The 23,819-nt window shown below is 29.7% G+C and overlaps 1 protein-coding gene across 1 annotated transcript in view; it reads right to left on the bottom strand.

Moving 5' to 3' along the window:
* Positions 1-23,819, bottom strand: part of Ggamma30A (guanine nucleotide-binding protein subunit gamma-e) — a 379,757-nt gene that overhangs the window by 342,855 nt on the left and 13,083 nt on the right. Inside the window, exon 2 of the mRNA XM_085949824.1 lies at positions 11,996-12,201. Within this exon, the coding sequence (XP_085805950.1) occupies positions 11,996-12,108 (113 nt within the window). The 5' untranslated portion in view covers positions 12,109-12,201. The remainder of the gene's footprint in view (positions 1-11,995; positions 12,202-23,819) is intronic.

Genomic DNA, 23,819 nt, shown 5'->3' with positions numbered 1-23,819 from the left:
ATTAACACATTTGAAGATAATTCTGAAGATACTGATTATAAGCTATGTCTTTGTCATCCTACGAATAATGATTGTTTTATAATAATTATTGACCTAAGAATAAGGTAGTATTTTTTTGAAATACGAAATTTCTATTGGTATTTTTCAGTGGTTAAGCCACAACATACGGCCGTAGCCATAAATTGACAAACGATAAATGAAGTAAGGAGTAAGATTATATTAACGCGCGTATTTGAACATGTATCAAACCTGAAAAAAATCGTGGGGCATGTGAGCTTTTAATAGTATAACTAAAAGTTGTATTCTTCTATTCTAAGGCGCATGCAGTGTTTATAAAGGAACTAAATAAACGAATAAAACTACGGATGATCCATGGTATTAGATACATACGATTTCCAAAATTATGTGAATATTTACTCTTGAGAATAAATAGTAGTACACGTCATTATTTACATTTCTAATAAATACATCCGAATTGGATAGCTAATACTTTATACTAACAAAAAATGGCAAATACACAAAGCGTAGATAGAAGCTTTTTTCGTGTAAACAGACTGATTGAAAATTCTTGATCTATTTTATATAACGCCGTCGATTTGCATATTTTTTCTATTATATATGATTTATTACGATATTTAAATCTACTTACAAATACTAATTTCAAATTGATTGTCCACTTTATCAAAAATATTGTAATTATGTCGATATTTTTTCATTTCTAGACGGGTAATAAAATCGAATAGTTTTCTTTTTACCTAAGAGTTAACGTGCGTATTTTTAACTGTGACTTAAAAATATAACTATTATTATAGATTTTATATCATAGATTTTGAAATTATGGCGAAATTGATTTTTATACTTAGTACAGCACCAAACTAGAAGACTCCAACCTTCGCACTGGATTAGCTAGTTCCTCAGCGGCCATGGCAACTTCGCCGCCAGACTCCATGAGTTTGGCTTGATAGTAGATGGGCCGGGTTGTACCTTTGGGCATGACCACCAAGATGTTGAACACATCCTCTGGGATTGCCCGCTTATGGAACTCGAACGAGCGGAGCTGTTTGCCAGGGTCCATCCTCACACGGGCCCAATTGGACATGGATATCTTATAGCAACCGAGGCCAACTTTGCGGCATTCGAGAAATGTGTAGCGCCGTATGGGAAGCGGGATAGTCCGACTCCTCTATAGACTTCTGTTTACGCCCTGTGTACACTCAGTATGTGTGTACACAGGGTGCTTAACGTCAGCGGACAGCAGAGCTAGTCCAAAAACAAAAAAAAATATTTCTTAACTTTTTATCTTTAACCACTACGGTGCATGGTTGCAGCATCAGTCCCGTACGGCTCCGTCTCGGGTTGGAATGAGCACTTAAAACCACGTTTTTTGGACAGGTTTATAGCGTCACGGAAAGCGGCCGTGCATATCCACGGCTGTGCATATATGACGGGTGGTGGTGGAAACTTTAACATAGTACATAGTAGTAGCAAAGGGTGGAGGTAGGCTGTTAAGATTCGACATAAAGAGTGAATACTAAACTTTGTCAGTAAAATGTATTTGGTTTATTGAACAAAGACTACAATGTATGGATAGTGTTTGTTAGTTTTTATAATTCAATTATTAAGCCCTGCTTAATCCAAGCGATGGTAGATAATACTTAGTAAAAAAATCTTTATCTATAAAATATCTTAAATGATGCCATTAAACTATACATCATTTTAGATATTTTATAGATGGAAGAATATTTTTTATCGATAATGGTGGCTTGGCTTAGGCAGGGCTTAATGAATTTTAAATAACTAAAAATCCCCATCTGTAATATGTATTCTTAATTCAACGAAAACAAATAAGCATGACTAAAAAAGTGTGCACTGTTTTGTCGGATCGCCAATAGCATATCTTAAATATTATGGTATGGTTTAGGCAGGGTTTAATTGAATTTTATTAACTAACCAGCACCATCTGCAAATTGTATTATTAGTTCAATAAAAACAAATAAGAATTGCTGACAAAGTGTTATGTGCACTATTTATGTTGAATCTTAACAGCCTACCTCTACTCCTCGCCACTGATTTAATAAACTATAACGTAAACTTTACCAATTATAGCATCAAGCCGTTCATAATTTGACATGTTATTAATAATATTTACAATATTAACAGTTACAACAATAGAATAATTAGATGAGTAAACAGATACATCATAAAAAAGTAGACAGACGTACATCAAACGAGCTAAGTAGTCTCTATTTTAATATCGTAAAAAAACGATATCCATCTAACTCATCCTCACGCGAGTGGAATATATCAATATTCGAAGCGGTTTGATTAAACACAGTTATTGCATTCACAATTGGCATTACTAATACTTATTTAGTTCTTTTTTATATAAAATCTATATGCTACATAAATCCATATTATATATTATTTTTATAAACACTATAACAGACCATGCGGCGAAAATATAATAGTGTGGTGAAAAATTAGTTTCTAACTAACATTTGAAATATATTTTTACAGTGTTATTTGAAACATTATATTTAAATTATTTATAATTTATATAGACACATTTATACATCATTCTTTTCATCAATAGCCCTTTTAAAATATGGTGTACCTACTTATACATTTATCTATAAATAATTACAAGATAAAAATAACTTTTTATAAACAACGTTTTTAAATTTTCTGTTGAATCATATAAACTTGACTTGACTAGCTTAAACGATCAAAAAATGTTGTACTTGATAGAAATACTGAATAATGAAATGTCAATTTGACGTTATATTGATTTCCGTAGTAACGCACGTATATATTAATAATTTAGTTGCTAGGACCCCAGACCCTAGCAACTAATAATGGTGTCGAAATAACTTTTCATACAAAACAGAATTAACTAAAAATGAATTCAATTCTACTTAAAGATGGCTAAAAGTATTAAAAGAATGCATTGGCATCGTGTTCTGATATATTCTAAAAGTTTCAAATGTCTAGCTAGTCGGGAAGTTAGTTAAAAATCGATTGCAAGATTTGTACTGGATAAACAACCACCGGACAACCAAGAATACGAGCTAAGAAAAACGTGGTAAAATGCCTTGAATAAAAATAATGTGAAAATATTCGTTTGGAGAATATTATCAAAAGCATAATATACCTACTTAGTTATATTTATTAAAAATATAAAAGTAAAATTAGATAAATAATAATAATTACAGTAACATTAAAATTCACTTAATTAGTGACCAATTATAATTTATAATTATTGTTAAAATATTCACTGTAGTTAATATCAAAGCTAAATTAGAAAAAAAATATTTAACTTGAATTCGTGACGTCATTACGAGGCTGTTTTAATGGTGAAGTAAATACATTCATTTTATGTTATAAATATAATACCTATGTAATAAGAGCGTTAAGTAGGTATCAGAGAACGTCTTATTCTCTTGTAGGTACGTTTAGCCCGCGTCTTTGTTTCAAGTTCTTTGTTATTCTTTTTTTGAAAAGATTGTTTTCGTTTGATGTAAAATTTATAAAGTTGCGTTTGAAATCTTTTTGCATAATCGACGCGACAAGAGCATTTACACAAGCGAGTGAACGAGCGTACATTGTTGAATCGATTTACATGTGTTTCATTATTTAAAGCGATTTTATTCACGATAATACACTAATAATGAATGATTATTAAAATCATTTAAGAGAATATACAAAGTGTGTGCGTATTTAATTTATTTTAATTAAATATGTGTAAGTAACTAATATTCACATTGCATATTTTACAATTTTTAAATATCGAATCATTTGATATTTTTACAACGTTTTTCTTAGCTCGTATTCTTATTTGTCCGGTACAAATCTTGCAATCGATTTTTAACTAACTTCCCGACTAGCTAGACATTTGAAACTTTTAGAATATATCAGAACACGATGCCAATGCATTTTTAAAATACTTTTAGCCATCTTTAAGTAGAATTAAATTCATGTTCAGTTAATTCTGTTTTGTATGAAAAGTTATTTCGACACCATTATTGGTTGCTAGGGTTCTGGGATCCTAGCAACTAAATTATTAATATATACGTGCGTTACTATGGAAATCAATATGACGTCAAAATAACATTTCAATATTCAGTATTTCCATCAAGTAAAATTTTTTTTGAACGTTTAAGCTAGTCAAGTCAAGTTTATATGATTCAACAGAAAATTTTAAAACGTTGTTTATAAAAAGTTCTTTTTATCTTGTTATTATTCTCTAGTCAAAATATTCAAATAGTAAACGATATATTTTTTTTGGCTTAGTTTTGTCGACGTAATATTATAATATCGACTAATTGTCATAGCCGGTTTCGGCAAAATTCATGAATTTCAAGAATGAAGTGTTTTCAAGTTATCTATGTTCAATATATAGAATGTTACATTCTTAAATCTTGTGAATTATTTGTTGAATAAAAGAAATGGTTTATTAAATATTATTGCAAGTTCAAATAGGCGTTATAACTAAATATTTGGCGAAAGCCCCTGACTTAAAAACACAAAAACCGATAATCAGAAATAACGCAATTTGATAAGCATTTCATGTACCTAGAACATACTAGTTAAAATTAACGTAATTAAAAAGGAGACCTGTAGCTTAATTGGTTAAATCATATTGGCGCGATACCAGTGGATATACGGGTTCGATTCCTGTCAGACGTCGTATTTTTTACAAATATGATTTTTTTCTAGTAAGTATAATTACATTATTTGAGGTGTTTTCAAGTTATGTATGTTCAATAGAAAGTGTAATATGCTCGTATTTCGGCAGTAAATACATTGTTTTTAAATTAAAAAATAACAGTTGATTTGATTCGATGTGTCAAATATGAACAAGTATATAAACTATTTTTAAATGCATAGCAAAATAATAATTCGCTATTTATATATATTATTAAATATTATAATACTTAATTATGTATCGTGAAATGGAGTGAAATTAGAACAATGCTATTCATCGTTTTTTAACCAAATTAATGTTTTAAGCCTCAAATTATGCTAAATTAATAGTCATGCTACATTAGTATGATCAAATATATTTTGTATTATAATAGTATTTTTATAATATCATGATTACTGTGGTTTTAAAGAAAGCACTGCATTTTTAGGAATATTAAAAGTTTCGATTCCTACAAGTTTCAATATTTTTCTTTCGATATGATCGATATGACGTTACGATGGACCAAGTCAAGTGGCGATTTTGAAGATTTACTTGTACGTTGTATGCAATTAGTGTACATGTTTAAAAATAAATATACCTACATCATCAATAAATAATGTTACATTCTTAAATCTTAAAATAGAGTGATCTGGTACCGATTAGTAATTAAGGTAATTATTAATATTTTGATTCAAAATACAAAAACCGACTGCCAAATAATAACAAAATTTAGAAAGTCCTTCAGTTAGAAATTTTAAAACAACTGGTTAATATCGTCGCATGGGCGCGAATCCTAGAGGGTGCGTATTCAAATGCCGCTGGATATTTTTAAAAGATTTTTTTATTGTAGTTATATATTTTTCTGAGGTGTTTTAAACCCATAGCTTACGGGCCGCACAAAATTGTGTTTTTGCTAATTACTTTTCAAATGCAAATTAACACGTTAATTACAAAATTAATTAAAAGGGCCCGATAAGCATTGTGTTAAAATTATGTATTATTTTTATCTTTTAAGTTATTAGTATAAATAAGTGCAAGAATCTGTTTTATATCAGTTGAAAATGTCTTAATGAAATGTAAAAACCCAGTCCTTATCATTATTACATTTGTGGAATAAGTAGTATACTATAATAATAAATATTGTGTTACTTTCTAATCGATACAATATTTTTTCACCAAGAATAATATTATTGTTGACAGTAAATACCATAGCATGGCCAACCACCTTTCTTAAGTACTATGTTGTATTATGCAATTGGTCTGAGGTAATTCATACAGTCTTGTTTGAAAAGTAATTAAAAGAAGTTCACAAAAAATGACAACCCTGATACCAAGAAATTTTCTAATAATTTCGTATATTTTAGAAAGAGTTAATTTTAACTGACAGACAAAATAACAAAGATTAAGTATTTTTTTTTGTCACCTTTGATGTCTGACTGTAATAATGTTACAATAGCTTTAGCTATGATATAAATCATTATATTATTATGATCGTTATTATATTAAGACAACTGGTTACATGTAAATTGTAAGTTTTACATTTCACCGTGGCACAGTTCGCCGTGAAATTTATTATCGGAAAGAGAGGACCGTATACTATACGGTCAACTCTATGGCACCGGGATGAAAAAAATACGCATTTTTCTCTATTTCTAATTTAATTACATAAGTACATATTTTCTACTATCATTCCCTTACCCTTGTATTCCTAAGGTACAGGTACTTTAGGTACAAGTCGGTTTACAAAAACCCAGGCGGAAAGCATAGTCGATTTTGGCAAAATTCATGAATCTAAGAATGAAAATCTAACTTAACCTAACAAATGTGTCGCTACATTTCAAAATCAGCCAAGTCCACCATTAGGTATTTTTGACTTTTTTGTGAATTGCTGAAGAACTACTACGTTCTAACATTTCTGCATTATCAACATGTGGAATTTATTAATTTTAAATATTCTATACTCGAAATATTAATTATCAACTTTCACCCTTGTGACTGTGTATTTGAGAAAACAAAAAGCTGTTTTTCTCCTATTCATCGATTATGAACTTGGCTGATTTTGAAATCTAGCGAAAAAAATAATCCAGTATATCGGCTGTTTCCAAAATTTGTTTGCCACTGGTTTTCTGTAAAACTACAAAATCCGTGTTTTATTTAGACATGAATTTGATCTCAGTACTATACGACCCAAAGAGGTTGGACGATTTATTATTGATTAATTTCCGATACAATATATCACGGTGAAACGCATACGTATACATTTCCGGACACGAAGAAAACTATGCTGTATAATCAATTAAAATATGATACGTCGGCAAGGATATGAAGTAAAGTAAAGCAAAGATAAATGATTGCATTAATTGATTAAATCCTAGTAGACTAATAAATTTCATCGCCGTCACAAGTCAAGCAAAGGTCACGACCTTCAGTACCGAAGAAAGAAATGAGGCGTCAATTTAACACCCGATTGTTTTACTTTTATATATTAAGTTGAAGTTGCACACTTAATATTTGTTTTATAATAAAACAATGTTTCTTTAAGGTATTACACACATGTATTTATTATATTCTTTTTGGTGCCGTTTTCTAACGAAGGTTAGCAATTAAATCGCAGTATATCTCTCTATCCTGAGCCAATCGTAGCAGATCGCCATCGTCTTCAACATTAAACCAATTAATGGGTTGGATAGTCTGTCTACGACTTTGCTGTCTTTATTAATTTTTTTCTCTTTATTATTAGCTGGAATAAATAATAATTTGCATGAAATATGGATAGTAATATTATATATCCTTTTGCATTTTGCCGGTATTGATGATTTAAAATCTTGCCACCTAAAATATTATAATCAATCAAAGATTTAAAAAAAAATATTTAGCAGTACATCGCTGATTGTGAAAGTCGTTAATTAGTAATTTCTTATGTTCACTCATAAAAAAAAATTAAATACATTATAGCATTAAATTTTTTCTACTAAACATTTTCATGAGTAATTAATTGCAGCTAAATGAAGTATATTGTAATATTAATTTTAGTTTTTTGCTCTAAAATCCTACGTTGATTTAGGGCGAGTTTCGTAACATATTTTTGATTTAAAATAAATGATTTGACTCCAAAAAACAACATGTAAATTTGACAGACGTTACCGCAAAGCTATTAAGGGTAGTAACTTGTCAGATTAATTAAGTTAAAATTTCTAATTCTATGATGTTAAAAAAAACTGATAATTACACTAAAATTTAAATAATGCTACCTTACGATATAAAAGGGTTTTCCGGGGAACATTGGTTAATATTGCTATTAGTAATGGCGGTCCAAAAATTAAACGAATCGAAACTAAGTATACCTACCTATTGCATTATCAATTTTATTTTTTTTAATTTGCTCTAAAATCTTACCTCTATTAGGGACGAATTTTTTTAACAGATTTTTGATTTAAAATAAATGCTTTCAGTCCAAAAAATAACATGTAAGTTTGACAGACGTTACCGGAAAGCTATCGGCGGGTGGTAAATTGTCAAATTAATTTAGTTAATGATGTTTATGCTTAAAATAATTACAAGATAAAAAGAACTTTTTATATACAACGTTTTAAAATTTTCTGTTGAATCATTTAAACTTGACTTGACTAGCTTAAACGATCAAAAAAAATTGTACTTGATAGAAATAATACTGAAATGTCATTTTGACATTCATATTGATTTCCATAGTAATACACGTATATATTAATAATTTAGTTGCTAGGACCGCAAACCCCTAGCAACCAATAATAGTGGATTGGATTACGGATTTCTTCCGAAATAACTTTGCATACAAGACAGAATTAACTGAAAATGAATTCAATGCTGCTTAAAGATGGCTAAAAGTATTTAAAAATGCATTGGCATCGTGTTCTGATATATTCTAAATGTTTAAAATGTCTAGCTAGTCGGAAAGTTAGTTAAAATCGATTTGTACCGGACAAATAAGAATACGACCTAATAAAAACGATGTAAAATACTGACAATTGCACTAAAATTTAAACGCTACATCACGATATAAAAGGGTCTTCCGGGGAACATTGGTTAATATTGTTATTAGTAATGGCGGTCCGAAAATTAAACGAATCGAAATTGAGAAATTATACGGGCCGTCAAGAGAGGTCAGGAGTACCCGTTGATGAGATCAACTCACGAAATGTGTTCAATTATACGATTATAATAATTTAAAACACATAAATTGAAATGTCTCTGACGGTTTCCGAAGACCGGGGGTCTGCCATTTTAATAATAATAGTGTATTTTACGATGAATAGGAAGTGCGCGTATATTGAAATAGGTGTAATGCATCAGCTATTAAATGTATTAATGGCTGCTTTAAATAAATGTTAACATAGTTTAATATCTGCAAACCGATTATTAATAAGTAATGTAGGAAATTAATAATGTAGGAAATGCTATAAAAATATAAATCTCGATATATCTTTAAATTGCAAGTAATGAATAACGTGATAACTGCAGATATGAAGATGAATGCAGAACTATTCTAATTCACATTCGGAATATTTTAGAAGGGAGTTATTTGAAACAAGCCACTTAAATTATTTAATATTTTACAATTACAACGTTTTTTTTAGCTCGTATTCTTATTTGTCCGGTGATTCTTTGTCCTGTACAAATCTTGCAATCGATTTTTAACTAACTTCCCGACTAGCTAGACATTTGAAACTTTTAGAATATAACTGATTAGCGCATAAGTAAAGTTTATGCTATTAATTTTGCTATTATCCATATACCAATAATTGTTTATTACGTATATTATATACAAACCAATTCATAAAATATTATGCTATTAACACGTCATTTTAATTTCAATTAAACAACAGTAATTGTTCTGACAGGAGTTAAAGTCTTATTTTTCAACTGTTAGGAATTAAATATCCTAAGTGTATTGTATTATGAACCACTGAATTTTATTGATTATAACTGTTATACCGCGATATAACTTACTGAAAAGTTTATTAGTTTATCTACACTATATTCCGATAATAAAACAACAATAATAATAAACTAGTTGATAATACGTATTTTGTTAAGTTGTTATCACCTTATCATAATAATTGTTTGATAAAGTACCTATAACTCCCACGTAGAAAAATGCATTATTTACACAATACACAATGCGTTATGGTACAATAAAAACACATCTTTCATTTGACAAAAATTAACCCAATTAGGTTGTTGGACACTCGAAAAGAAATTATTATTTGTAATCTAAAATACATATGAATCCCACTTTTTTTTATTTACTCTGAGAGCGATTTCGTATTTGACCGATGAATGTAACTACTGTTATTGGAGAAAATAAGAATAATAACAAGACAAAAATAACTTTTTATATACAATGTTTTTAAATTTTCTGTTGAATTATTTTGCTCAATATGCTCAAACTTGTACTTCACATCAAATAAATAAAAAACAAACAAACAAACAAATATAGAATACTGAAAAGTCATTTTGATTTCCATAGTAACGCACATATATATTATTAATTTAGTTGCTAGGACTACCCCCTTAGCAACAAATAATAGTCTTTTACTTTTTACGATTTTTTATGAAAAAACTTTCCATACAGAACAGAATTAACTGAAAATGAATTCAATTCTGCTTAAAGATGGCAAAAAGTATTAAAAGAATGCATTGGCATTGTGTTCTGATATATTCTAAAAGTTTCAAATATCTAGCTAGTCGGAAAGTTAGTTAAAAATGGATTGCAAGATTTGTACTGGACAAACAAGAATACGAGATAATAAAAACGTTGTAAAAAATAAAAAAAATATGAAGATAATAGAAAAAGTTTTTGTTATAAATAATGTTATTTATTGTATTTATAATACATAAATATATTATGTATGATAAGAGTTACCTCAATATGTATAAATGTTATGAATAATTTATGCATTTAAATCAGGCCCGAATCAGGCATCAGCTGATGTAATACAACTTAACCCGGTACTTAAATTCTAATTATATATTTACCGCGAATAACTTACTGCATTATTCATACAGTCTTAGTAGCCAATGCCAGAGTAATTATTCAACACTTATCAATAATTCAAAATCTTTGTTCTCGCTACGATGTTGTATTATTTGTTTAGTCATACCGCATTAATAATTCGAGCTGGCGGTGTATTTTTGGAATCCATTCAACTTTCTAATATACATAGACGAATCCCGATAACAAAATAACATTTCTTAATTATGTTTTTATGGAAATTGACAGAATCGGCTACAAAGTCAAAACGAAACGGTTTAAAAATCTGAAACTAATATTACCAGTTAATAAAAGGTTGAAATATAACAGTATATTGATATTTAAAGAATATATTTTATCGTTACGTTTATTGAAATAAAATCTAAAATACAATGAAATGTAACAAAACAGGAGTTTTATTTTTTTGAGAACATCGTCATAAAGTTTTATGAAAAATAAATATTTCTTTAAAATACTAGTAACCTAAGTAAAGATATAGGTATAATAATATATGTCAATATGTCGAGATGTTTCGGTATTTATTATTTAAATAAATTGATATCTAAAGTATTAAGTGTTATAATAAGAACTAAGTGTAATAATAATTCTAATTATTATAATATAAATAATTCCAATATAGAAATACGACATACTATGAACTATTATAACAAAGCAAAATATTGCACTAATATGTTTATCATTATTTAAAGTTAAAAAAACAGATTATTTTAATAGTATTGTTAAAATACACAGATTAAAATTTAATTGAAATAATAAAATTATTTAAAAAAATCTTCAGTAAATGTAAGTAAGTGAAATTTATATTTTTGGTTAGAGTGACAGTAATATTTAAAAAAATATATATTTAACATTATACATAAACAGTTTGTATGTAATGAATATGTTGTTTTTATAATGAATATCACACATTTAAATGCCGTATCATTTCGATAAACGAATAACTGAATATCTCGACCAACTGACATAACCTCAAAACGTACCGAGCCACTCCAACTAACAAGACTCAGCCACAAGCAGGCGGCAAAATCGATTGCAGCCAAATGTCAAAAAAATGACACAGAACCACGCCAAACGTTCACAGAACTACACAGAAAGCCGCGAAATAATTACAAATGAAACACGTTGTAATTATTACATTTTGTCGGATTAATTTTATTGGTTAAAGTAGCACTTAAGAGGTTTTATTACATTGTTTAAACGTCAGTCTGACGTTAGCGAACGAGCGTCTGATATTGATAAGACCGTAATAATTCGAATTTGGAATATAGTGCAGTACTTACGCGGCTATGGATTTGGAGAGTGGCCAGCGATCCATTGACGCCTGGTACTTCATGTTTTCGATCTGCTTCTTCAGTGCGTCCTTATCCATGGCTGCCAAGATACTGGCGTCCATGGCGCAGGTCCAGGGGCGGTTAGCGGAGGGTGCAGCGGGGCGGGCGGCGGCGCGGGGGGCGGCGGGGGCGTCGCCTGCGTGTGTGTGCGGCGCCTGTAAAAACGACGCCACGTTCAGACGCGTGCGAATATTCAAAATGACGGCCCTCCCTCGCAAAATAATGAGTCACATTTTTTTTACTCTCGTTAGACGGACGCATGCCTCTTTGTTATTGTGTGTTTTAAGCCATCGCGGATGCGTTTATTCTTAATTGGACTGCGCTGTGCATCCATAGAAAAACAAGTATACTTGTAAAATAACATTTAAAAATAAATAGCCAATTGCAAATGCCATTCACACAGTTATGACAATAATAAGGAATAGATAAGTTACTTCACATAAATAATCAACTACTAAGGTAGGTACGATGTTATTTATTTTACTTTTTATACTGATTTAAAAAAATATTCAAGATTTAAAAATATTTAAAAATAATTTATTTATTTTATTCAAGGAATAATTTTAAAATTTAAAGGAAAGTTATTAGCAAGTGCAAGTTACATTAAAACTAAAATTTGAAGTGATCCGGGCGTCAGTTAGTAATTAGGACACTTAAGGGTGATGCTTCTACCTACCAGAGGCACCTAGCGGAAAAATACGAAGCTTGCAATTTGAGATATTTTTTTGATAATTTACAATTTCAACTGTATTAATTATTAAATAATATGTATCTGAAAATATTTAAAAAAAAAAAACTTATAATTGTATTTTTTTTATCAAATGTGGATTTGTCACAGAAGCCGCATCTTATTATTACATTATATTTTATTTAAAATTAGTTTATTAGGTTTTCAATTATTCCTCGTAAAGATTTTTGAGAAATTCATAGTTTTAATATTTTTTATATTTATTTTAAAAACATAGATTTTTAAAACAATATAAATGTGTATAACTTAAAATTCTTTTTATTTATATCAAATTGAGCTTAAATGTTGGGACCATACCTACCTTTTTACAATTATTGTAAGTTTACCTATTACTTAATTGAATTTTTTCAGATAAATATTATTAATTAATACAGTTGAAATTGTAAATTATCAAAAAAATGTCTCAAATTGCAAACTTCGAATTTTTCCGCAAGGTGCCTCTGGTAGGTAGAAGCATCACTCTTAATAATTGATACCTTGATTTAAAACACTTTAATATTTCATGTAAAAACTACTAGTTAGATAATCCGTAATTAGATAGGATCTTTGTAGTTTAATTGGTAAATTGTATTGGTGCAAACCCAGTGGTTACGGGTTCAAGTCCCGTCGGGCATCTTATTTTTTCAAAAAAAAAATATTTTTCTAGTTGGAGATAAAATTTTGCCAATTTTGTGCCTAAAATATCATGTTATATTTTGTGTCTATTCACAATCAAAACCTTCAATTTCTTAACATATTGTTAGTATGAGTAAACGTATAGACACATGTAGACGTAGACGTCTATCTATAGCGTCGTGGGTCTCAGGATCGAATCTTGGGTCTGACAAGAATACAATATATTGTGTATAGGTCAGAGTATGGACCTAATAGGTTGAGCATAGAGATATTAAATAAAAAGAGGGGCAAAGAATCGGCTTTCTCATACAACTGAATTAAGCAGGCCAACAATTAATAGCCGACAACTTACGAGAAATAGCGACGCGATAAAAAAAAAATCAGGTCATCACGGAGGATTTACTTTGGTCATTATAGCGTACCCATATAATAAATTATGTTAACGTGGAAATTTTGCCGCAACTTGATTATCAGCCCGCCTCACCATACTAGCCTGCTTCACCATACATTCATATAACCTGCCGCCCCTAGAGGTTGAGCAAGTGGCTGACATCCATTTTTTGTAAAAACAAAATCTATAAATACAAACCTCGACTCTGTGGAGGACCATAATATGGTTTTATTATGATCGGACATGATCGGACATTGGTACATTTGATAACACAACATAATATGTATATTATTTGATAATATTTGCAACGTATAATATGACGAAGGTATTTAAATATAAATAGGTATATCTGTTATAATATAGTGGTAAAAACCAAATTATTTATTTAATTCATTGAGATGATGATTTTGGTGTAAAGTGTATTTATGCATCTTCATATTATTGTATTGTATTGTATTTAAATTAGACTACACCAATATCTTTTATGGGTGGCCGGCCATGTGGAACGTTGAAGAATATATTTTCTTTACTCTTCACTTATTTTTGGTTTATTACGTTTTTAAAAAGTTATTTTCTTTTACCAACTCTACAAAGTTTTATCAGAATAATTAATTATGCTATGCTAAAAATAAATTATTATATCATAGGAGGTTGTTAGTTTCAAAGTCGGTAACCATATTCTGTTATTTTGAGATAATCGTAAAAAAGCAGTCAAGCACAACATAAATATGTTTGCAAATAGAATATTTTCTTTTGTCAAAAAAAAATTAATAAACAATTATTAAAAGTAAATTGTGAAATAAAATGTCCCTAGTTTCATTAAAATTATCAAAAAATCACGTTTAAAATTAGTCGTAAAATCAAACTCTGGTTTAATTTTATTTTACTAACATGATATTTTATGAATAATCTAAATAATTATGATGGAAAAGTACTTACAGAATCAAAATCAAGAAAAGTATTAGAAAAGTAAAAATGGAAGTTACCGACTTTCAAAGCAAAAAAACATTTGTACTTACTAAACAGTTTAATTTATGAAAGTTATTAAATTTAACGCTTACGATGGCCGAGTGGTAACGTGTCGGCTCGTGCGTCTCGGATTCAAATCTGGCAAAAAATACATGCTCTACTTTTCAATGCCTATTTGCACCAGAATTGTTAAATAAGTATTTTACTAAATCGCGATTTTTACCATATGAAATGAAAAAAATCGGAATATAGGAGCAAAAAGTGGAACAATCTAAAGAATACATAGTTCAATATTTCTTATGTTTAGTTCTATAATATCAATCATAAATGAAACAACACAAACTACAAAACTCTTCAACTATCAAAGTGGTAATGCTAATTTTTCGACACTCGCCTATTAAAATTGTCGTACTTGGTTGAAGATTTTACTTCCTGAAGAGTTTCTTAATACTGCTTAGTGTATTGTTATTTGTTGAATTGAACAATTAATTCCAATTTTATTAACTCAATGGAACATCTGTTTTTGCATGTCATCATTTAAAATTTATTTGAGAAAATACCCGTATGATATAGCAATAATTACACGTTGGTGAGCATCAAAGAAATATTCGATTATTTCGATTCGAAATGTTATAATACTATTATGTATTTATTGAACGATTGTATGGTAAATTTTACTCAGCTACCTAAAGTTTATATAAAGGATGGTGGTTGGATGTTATTGTTTACGTTATATTTAACGATGGATATTACGTAAATATGTTTATAATATCACTGAGCTAGCACCCCCACAATATCACACACCCTACTACATTATCGATCATCCACCCACCAAAAATTTAATTATTTACAAAACTCTAATAGGTATGTATCAATAATTAGTAGGTACGTACGAATTTGTATATATCTTTTTAATAATCCCTACAAACACAAGTCACCGTGTGAAAGTGGCAGACTTCATAATAGGCGATTATTGAAAGCCTATCTTCTTAAAAAATATATTTTTGAATTACATATTAACCTATTTATATTATAATCACTTGATTCTTTTATATTCTATAAAAATAATTTAATTTACCAACAACAAAATGTCGTATAATATGTATATAATACCACAGCACGCCATCTGTGTTGACGTAAATAAATGTCGGATTATTTCTCAAGGCATTGTGATATTATTTCGTATGACTTTACGTCACGTAACCTTAGTAAGTCTATCGAATTGTATGAAATATGGTAGGCTCCTATCGCTGCGCCTAAAACCTTTGCGAATAATATTGTTGTCATGTGCACTTTGTCAAAAATAATTAATAATTAGATAATTAAAAAAAAAATTCTATAACGTGTAATCGCATATTAATAAATAATAGATTGTTTTTAAAAATAATATAAAATTTTATCTAATGATTTTTGTTTTGTATAAATGTTTTGAAAATATGCAATTTATACTCATCGCTCAATTTTATGTCGACAGTGAAATTTTTATGTTTCATTGAATTAGTGTGTCGTTGTCATTAGTGACGACCTGACAAGTTTACTCTTTTTCTTAGATCTTCACAGCCTACATCTTTCCAAAAGTCACCATTCGCCACTGCCGTATAGCACTAGTCTATATTGTGTAGGTATCGTATTAGTGCTTTAAAAGATTTTTTAGAAGGTTTTAGAATACATTTAGATGACTTCATTAATTATTAATTGTGAAAGTAATTCTTTTTTATGACACTTTCCTTAGCAATGGTAAAAGAATGATGATGGGATTAGGTATCTACCAACTTAATAGGGTACTTGAGACAATATTTTTCGTTGTTTTACACGCAACACATTCCTCAATTATAATATAGGCCTGCATAATGATTATTTAGTAAATTCTTAGATGGTTTTAATAATTATTGATAAGTATACAAGGACCTTTTCTAATTAGATGAGTATAGTTTTTAAATTATATAAATGAGGAATAACAGCTATGTAGTACATATTATAATAATTTAGAGAAAGCCACTTTCTTTTTAACATGATTGCATTTTCTATGATAGTATGCGTGGCAGAGATCATCGTGTATGGATTTTCCATACACTTACAAATGTATGCGTCGATTTCAATAATTGTGTGTATGGAATGGATATGCCACGAGGTTTAGTTGTGTTGGGCGGACTGCATTGAAAGGTTACAGCGCTCCCGGCGGCGGATACGGGAAACTGCGGAAAATGCCGCCATTGAAAAAAAAGAATATCGCATTAAAAATGGAGGGAATTTGTTTGAAGGTTCATGTTATGTCGGAGTGATCAATCATTCGAAGCTCGAAATTTTGAGCTATGGGGATATTAAGAAATGGAAGCTATCATATAAAATGCATGCTTTGTAGGAAAATACACTGTATCGCAATACTTTGATAGACGTGGTCCTTAATTGAATGAATTATTAAAACAATGTACACACACTAAAAAGCCCGATATAAATAATCTAACTTTAAAAAAGACGTATGAAATTAAATAAATCAGCAGGTTGATATAGCAGTTAATTAAAGAGGAATAAACGTTTGCACATTAAATTCAATTGCATATGTATATTAAAAGAAATTAAACTAATAAATAATTACAAGATAAAAAGAACTTTGTGTATACCACGTTTTTAAATTTTCTGTTGAATCATATAAACTTGACAATTAGTACTTGATAGAAATACTGAATAAAAATGTCATTATGACATTTCATATTGATTTACATAGTAACGCACGTATATATTAATAATTTAGTTGCTAGGACCCCTTAGCAACCAATAATAGTGAGTAGTAAATATTACTTTTAATGGATTTTTTTTCCGAAATATACAAAACAGAATTAACTGAAAATGAATTTAATTCTGCTTAAAGATGGCCAAAAGTATTAAAAGAAAGTATTGTCGTCATGTTCTGATATATTCTAAAAGTTTCAAATGTATAGCTAATCGGGAAGTTAGTTACAAATCTTGGACAGACAAGAAAAAATTTGTACTGAACACATAAGAAAAAATCTGTACCGGACAAACAAGAATTTGAGCTAATAAAAACGTGGTAAAATACCGGTATTACCCTGAAACAGATTTTTTATAAATTTCAAACAGTGATGATCATCAAATTATCAAATTTTATAATTAGAAGAAATAGTTTTCATTTGTCAATAGATTGTTGATATTATTTTTTTTTATTTAAAACGCTCGATAATATGTATTTTGAACTTAGTGGTTAAATTATTTAAATATTTAATTAAATTATTGTGGTGGTTCATCTGCATACTTGGAAGACTTGTTTTCATCAGCCAAGCGTAAACTATGCAAACAACGGACCCTTAATTAGATTATCTACCTATAACTTAAATGAAATGTAATTTTTTTTAATGCAACCAAGATTATTTTTCTGCGGGGTAATGAAGCCTTATATCTATTAAGCCTCCCCCGGCTATTCTGTATCAATATGGTATATAACTGTGTTAAAGCATTAGTAATGTTCAATAATAATAAATATTGTGACCACGTGGAAACTTTCGTTTTTAACTACACAAAACCTCCGCATTGAAATCTCGTTTGATCATCAACCTATTCTTATGAAAGTAACCTAAATATCTTAGGTTTTACTACATAATTATAATTTTATAATACCTTTGTCATTTATCAATTACAAGGGATGTTTGATTATATCGCTCTAGTATTGAATAATTACATATATATATTATATATTCTCCGCAGAGCTTATACTCATTTATTATATTTTTTTCAATACCTAACATACAGGCGATATTGATAAAAGTCCACGGTCGAAAAATTGCTGGTTTATTCAACCTAGGATGAGTATTTGACAGTTGCGTTGCGTTGCGTTGGTGACATTCTAATAAAGTAATGTATTCTGAAAAGCATAAAATATTATAGTAATTGTTATAATAATCTATTGTAAAACTATTTTTATTACAGCAAAAATTGACCATTAAAACCTGATTTACCATTACGTTAAAGAGGTTATATCCCATTGCCTGGTTGTTTAAAAAATAAGTTTAAAAACATTTATATATGAAAAAACGTAAAACATACCTAGCTACCCCGCATGAATGAATTATTTACAAGGTCCAAAAGCTTGAAGAAAGCACGTAGTTACTAAAAATAAGTATTTATTAAGCACACTTTTGTATATTATCAGAAGCTATCGTAATGTAACTGATTCATGTTTAAAATACTAATAAAAAATGTAACATTTTGTAAAATTCCATTAAAAATAAATAAAATAAGTATTATAAAATATTAAAATAAGTATTATCGCAAGGTCAACAAAGCGTTGTCATTATTATGTATATGATAATTATTATCCATAATTGTCGACCACAATGTTGAAGATTATGAAAATAAAAAATGTTTCATTTCTATTGCATGTGGTATTTTTTTATAAGAGAAAAAGATCGCTGGCTTCATTATCTCAGAATAGAGCGACAAGCAATGATAACAGTATTAGTTATGATATATTTACCTGACACGAATAAAAAAAATGAAAATGCTTCCAAAATTTGGGGCAATTTTTGTGTATTTACCCAGTAACTTTGTTATCATGCATGCGGGCCACTGTTTGTAAATTATTAAATTTACTTCACAGTACTGACTGTTTGATTGTCGCACGCAGCCCCCATGTTTACATTCTACGTTTGTGTTAAGTTAAATACTTGCACATACTATCAAAGCATGAAATAAAAATATAATTAGATGTAATTATGCATTTATACGTCAAGGGATCTCTTCTTAAACTGTGACACGTTATTAACTGTTAAATTCAATGTATTTTGTGAATAAACACATTTAGTGCGATGTCATTTTATTTAAAATTATCTCGAAGTACCAAGAGACCTAAATGCCAACAAAGGGTTCAAAATGTGTAAAGTTTTATTAGACTATCTTAGTCAATAATTACACAAGTAAAAGTACTATTTTATATTATTTTATTTTAGCATACATACAATACCTAAATAATATTATTTTATATTATAATATCAACAGCATTCATAGACATCTATTGTAGAAAACTCAAAGCAGCTCAACTGAAAATGTAAAACCGGTAATACAGTTTTCCGTTTTACCACATTATAATGAAAGAAATTTTCAAACAAAAATGCTTTCTGTTTTTTTTTATTAATATTGCGTATATTCTTAAAAAGCTTGCCGACAATTAATGCATACTTTACGTTAAAATTCGTAATTATTGTTTTAATAGAATTTTAACGCACTATGAGTACCTATTTATCGAAATGTAGTGAGAAGATTAATATGTATTCACAATCTACTGGAAATCAGAATTAGACTGGGAAGACAATGCGGATTTCCTCAAAAAGCATAGATAAATCACCAACGTTATCTCCCCAGGTCAACGACAACGGTTGACCAATGAACTATCATTAATGATATCCGGCTACGGAAATGGCGCTAAAAGGAATGAGGCTAGAATACCAGTAATTGAAACTCGAAAATTGTTATCATGAATTTATATTAAAAAAATGTTATAAAGTATATTTATTTTAATAAAAAATAAGGCAGTTTTTCTATGGTTTGAATCTATCCCTCTCACCATTTTCCATCCATCTGGAGGGAGCTCTTCTTCATTTTCTCCAATATTCGAATTGGTTAAATATCACGAGATTTTTCAGATTGCCTTAGCATACGAAATATTTCATACATGTATAGCATCTGTGTTTATTTTGCCTTTACCTGCGCATCTATTCTATACCTAAGAGTGCTATCGGCGGCTATCGAGGGTGGTTTTTCATATGTTGGTATTGAAGTATTATAATTGTTACATTAAGTTAGCCGTCTAAACAGTCAAAACTGTATATCTCGCTCTAAAATTTAGCTCACCCAAGAGAGGTGCTGTTAAAACATAGCACGTATTTTAACAATTTATTACAACTAAATTATTGTAATTGTTACAATGAGTGCTAATACTTCGATACACAACTACCCTCAATAGCAGCCGATAGCAGCCGACAGCAGTCTTGTGTATAGAATAGATGTACTGAAACATATAAATAAATCAAGAAACTAAAAGTTCTTACTAGACGTTTCGTTCTGTAATAATTTTGTTCTTCCAAATTGGGCACAGATTTACCATACAGCATTCATCTTTGCCAGCATGATATGTTTGAACCGATATAAACATATTATAAGCTGACCATCTCTATATCTTCACTGTAAGTAGGTACACGCACCTACCTGGATTTACATACCTCCAATGTCATCACTATCATCATCAGCCTGAATCTATCCATTGTTGCATGAAGGCCTCTCCAAGCTGATTCCACTTATCTCAGTCCTGTGCGTTGCGTTGCCACTACTACTTCCGCAGAATTTTATCATTTCATCGATCCAGCGGCCTCTAGGTCTACCTTGCGGACGTTTTTTACTTCATGTATACCACTGGATGACTAAATTCGTCCAACGATTGTCTCTTCTTCTAGCAATGTGTCCAGCCCATTTCCATTTGAGGCTATAAACTCTATCACATCGCAAACCCTTGTCTGCTTCCTTATGGCCCGTTAGCTCAATAAGCTAGGGCACCCTACTAGATACTGACGATATATTTTGTGAATACACTAATTATAAGAAATGTTTGAAAACGAAGGTTTTTTTAATATTTACAATGTCTTAAGGCTATACTTTAGCTGAGGCATGGTCTAAAAAGATCGTGACTAGGCGATGCGCGGATTGTGCAAATGACGCGAGCCGAACGAAATATAATATATTATATAAAAATTCAACATGCGTTCTTTTAATCTTGTGTTTATTATTATATTCGTAATAATAATAGTATATTCTTTGACATGTTTTCTTTTTCAAGTACATGCGGAACGTTTTTTAGTCATATTTACACGATTTAAGAATATATTCCTCCGACGCCATCACAAAACAAATTGACGTGCTTACACCTCGACTGTCAGTCTCCGATTGGCGATGACTGCGAAATTTCGTTCCACCTACTGTTGAAAATTATTTGCCGTTTCACTTATGTATGCTCTTAAATACCAATTAATATTGACAGGACGTGTTATTAGATATAAGCCCGTAGGTGCTCAGAACGATCCATTTAAAAGTGAAATTAAGTATCTAAATAATGTATAATACAAGTTGGGTTTGGATCATAATAAAGAAGGTGTATTTTCAGAAATCTATCTCCCTTCTCTCACACGGCAGTGGCGCAGTGAAGGTACATTTTTATTTTATTTATATATTATTAAAAAAAATACAAAAACAGAGTGTATAGAACTCTTCGTCAGAATTGAGTGAGGGTCGGGTCCTGAATAATTTGGCTGTCAATGGATTGGCTTCACTCCTTTCATAAATAATTTTACGATAATATCTAAGGTCTTTGGTCACTGGAAAATCCGTGGCACTTATGAATTGATGCAACCATCTGTATAATTTATTATTTGCTTTAATATTTCGATTACCTAAAAAACAAAACGGCGCGGACGACACAAGCGTACACTAATGATTTTAATAATTATTACCGTTGGATCACGCGCGTTCGATAACCGCTTATTAATAGGACCGCTTGGAATAGTACAATCACTCGTAGGTGAAAACCCTACGTCTAAATAACTGTAGTTCAAGGTATTTATCGCATAGAGTCAAATTGCGTGTCTGTGTATGGAGAATGTACCTGGAAAAGTGTGGAGGTCCACGATTGAAGCGAAGAAAAGCTATAGGTAGTAAGCAGGGTAAATGTGGAAGACAGTGGCACCTGCTTTAAAAATCATTAGGTAGGTAATTTAATTAAAATAGATATTTTTTCAAAATGGACCCCTCGACCATTTTTCTGTATAAGCGCCTAATTATTATTATCTTAGAAATCGGGGGAATCCGTTATTTTTGTTCTCCAAAGGTGCAGAACTAACCTGCCATTAGCAATGTCAATTGGGAGGGCAATAACTATGTTTAATCAAATCGCTTCGGATATTGATATATTCCACTTACGTCAAGGTGAATTAGGTGGACGTTGTTTTATATATTTTTAAGATAGGATCTCTCAACCTAGTTCACTCTTTGTGCTTCCAGGCAGGTACTTAATTTTTTTTGAAGACATTTGAAACTTTTAGAATATATCAGAACACGATGCCAATGCATTCTTTTAAAACTTTTAGCCATCTTTAAGCAGAATTGAATTCATTTTCAGTTAATTCTGTTTTGTATAGAAAGTTATTTCAGAAATATCCGTAAAAAGTAAAATACTATTATTGGTTGCTAAGGGGGTGGTTTTAGCAACTAAATTAATAATATATACGAGCGTTATTATGGAAATTAAAATGGCATTTCAGTATTCTATCTTTGTTTGTTTGTTTGTTTTTTTATTTACTTCATATCAAGGACAAGTTTGAGAATATTGAGCATAATAATTCAACAGAAAATTTAAAAACGTTGTACATAAAAAGTTCTTTTTATATTGTAATTATTTATTTTAAAATTATTAACACTTACTTTATGTCAAGTCGTGAATGCTTTGAATTTACAATTTGTCATGTTCATTATAATATGTAAAATAAATAAATTTGAATTTGAATTATTGTTCTTTTTTCCAGAGCACGTCGAATTAGTAATGTATGAAGATAGCCACAATCTAATACGAAGACAGAAATTCTGAAATTAGTATCAATAATTAATAGGTTACATATAAATTTACAATTAATATTAATTAAATCATTGTAAATTTGCTCAATGATACTTAATTGTATCAGAAAAGAGAAATTAGTAGTTTAATTATTATCAATCATAATTATAGTAGTGGTTGCTTGTGTGGCGTGATTATATACGATAATAATACAGTAGAGTAGTGCGGCGTCATTATTTTGCTATACTTGTGCCAACAATTGCTTTAAATCATTGCAATCAAATTAATTATATATAATATATTATTTTTACGTAGGTACATAATATACCAAAAAGTATATACTCTTCTCGTATTGCGTAGTCGATAGTTTTTTATTTGTGTACTTCCAAACATAATGTCGGCTAATAGATAAAATTATAATAAAACTTTAATACATATGAAT

Source organism: Rhyacophila brunnea, unplaced genomic scaffold (genome assembly GCF_057557595.1).
Source record: "Rhyacophila brunnea isolate RB1 unplaced genomic scaffold, BYU_Rbru_1.0 scaffold_22, whole genome shotgun sequence".
NCBI lineage: Eukaryota > Metazoa > Arthropoda > Insecta > Trichoptera > Rhyacophilidae > Rhyacophila > Rhyacophila brunnea.
The sequence above is the reverse complement of the archived record's forward strand: the minus strand, read 5'-3'. Positions and strand labels throughout refer to the sequence as shown.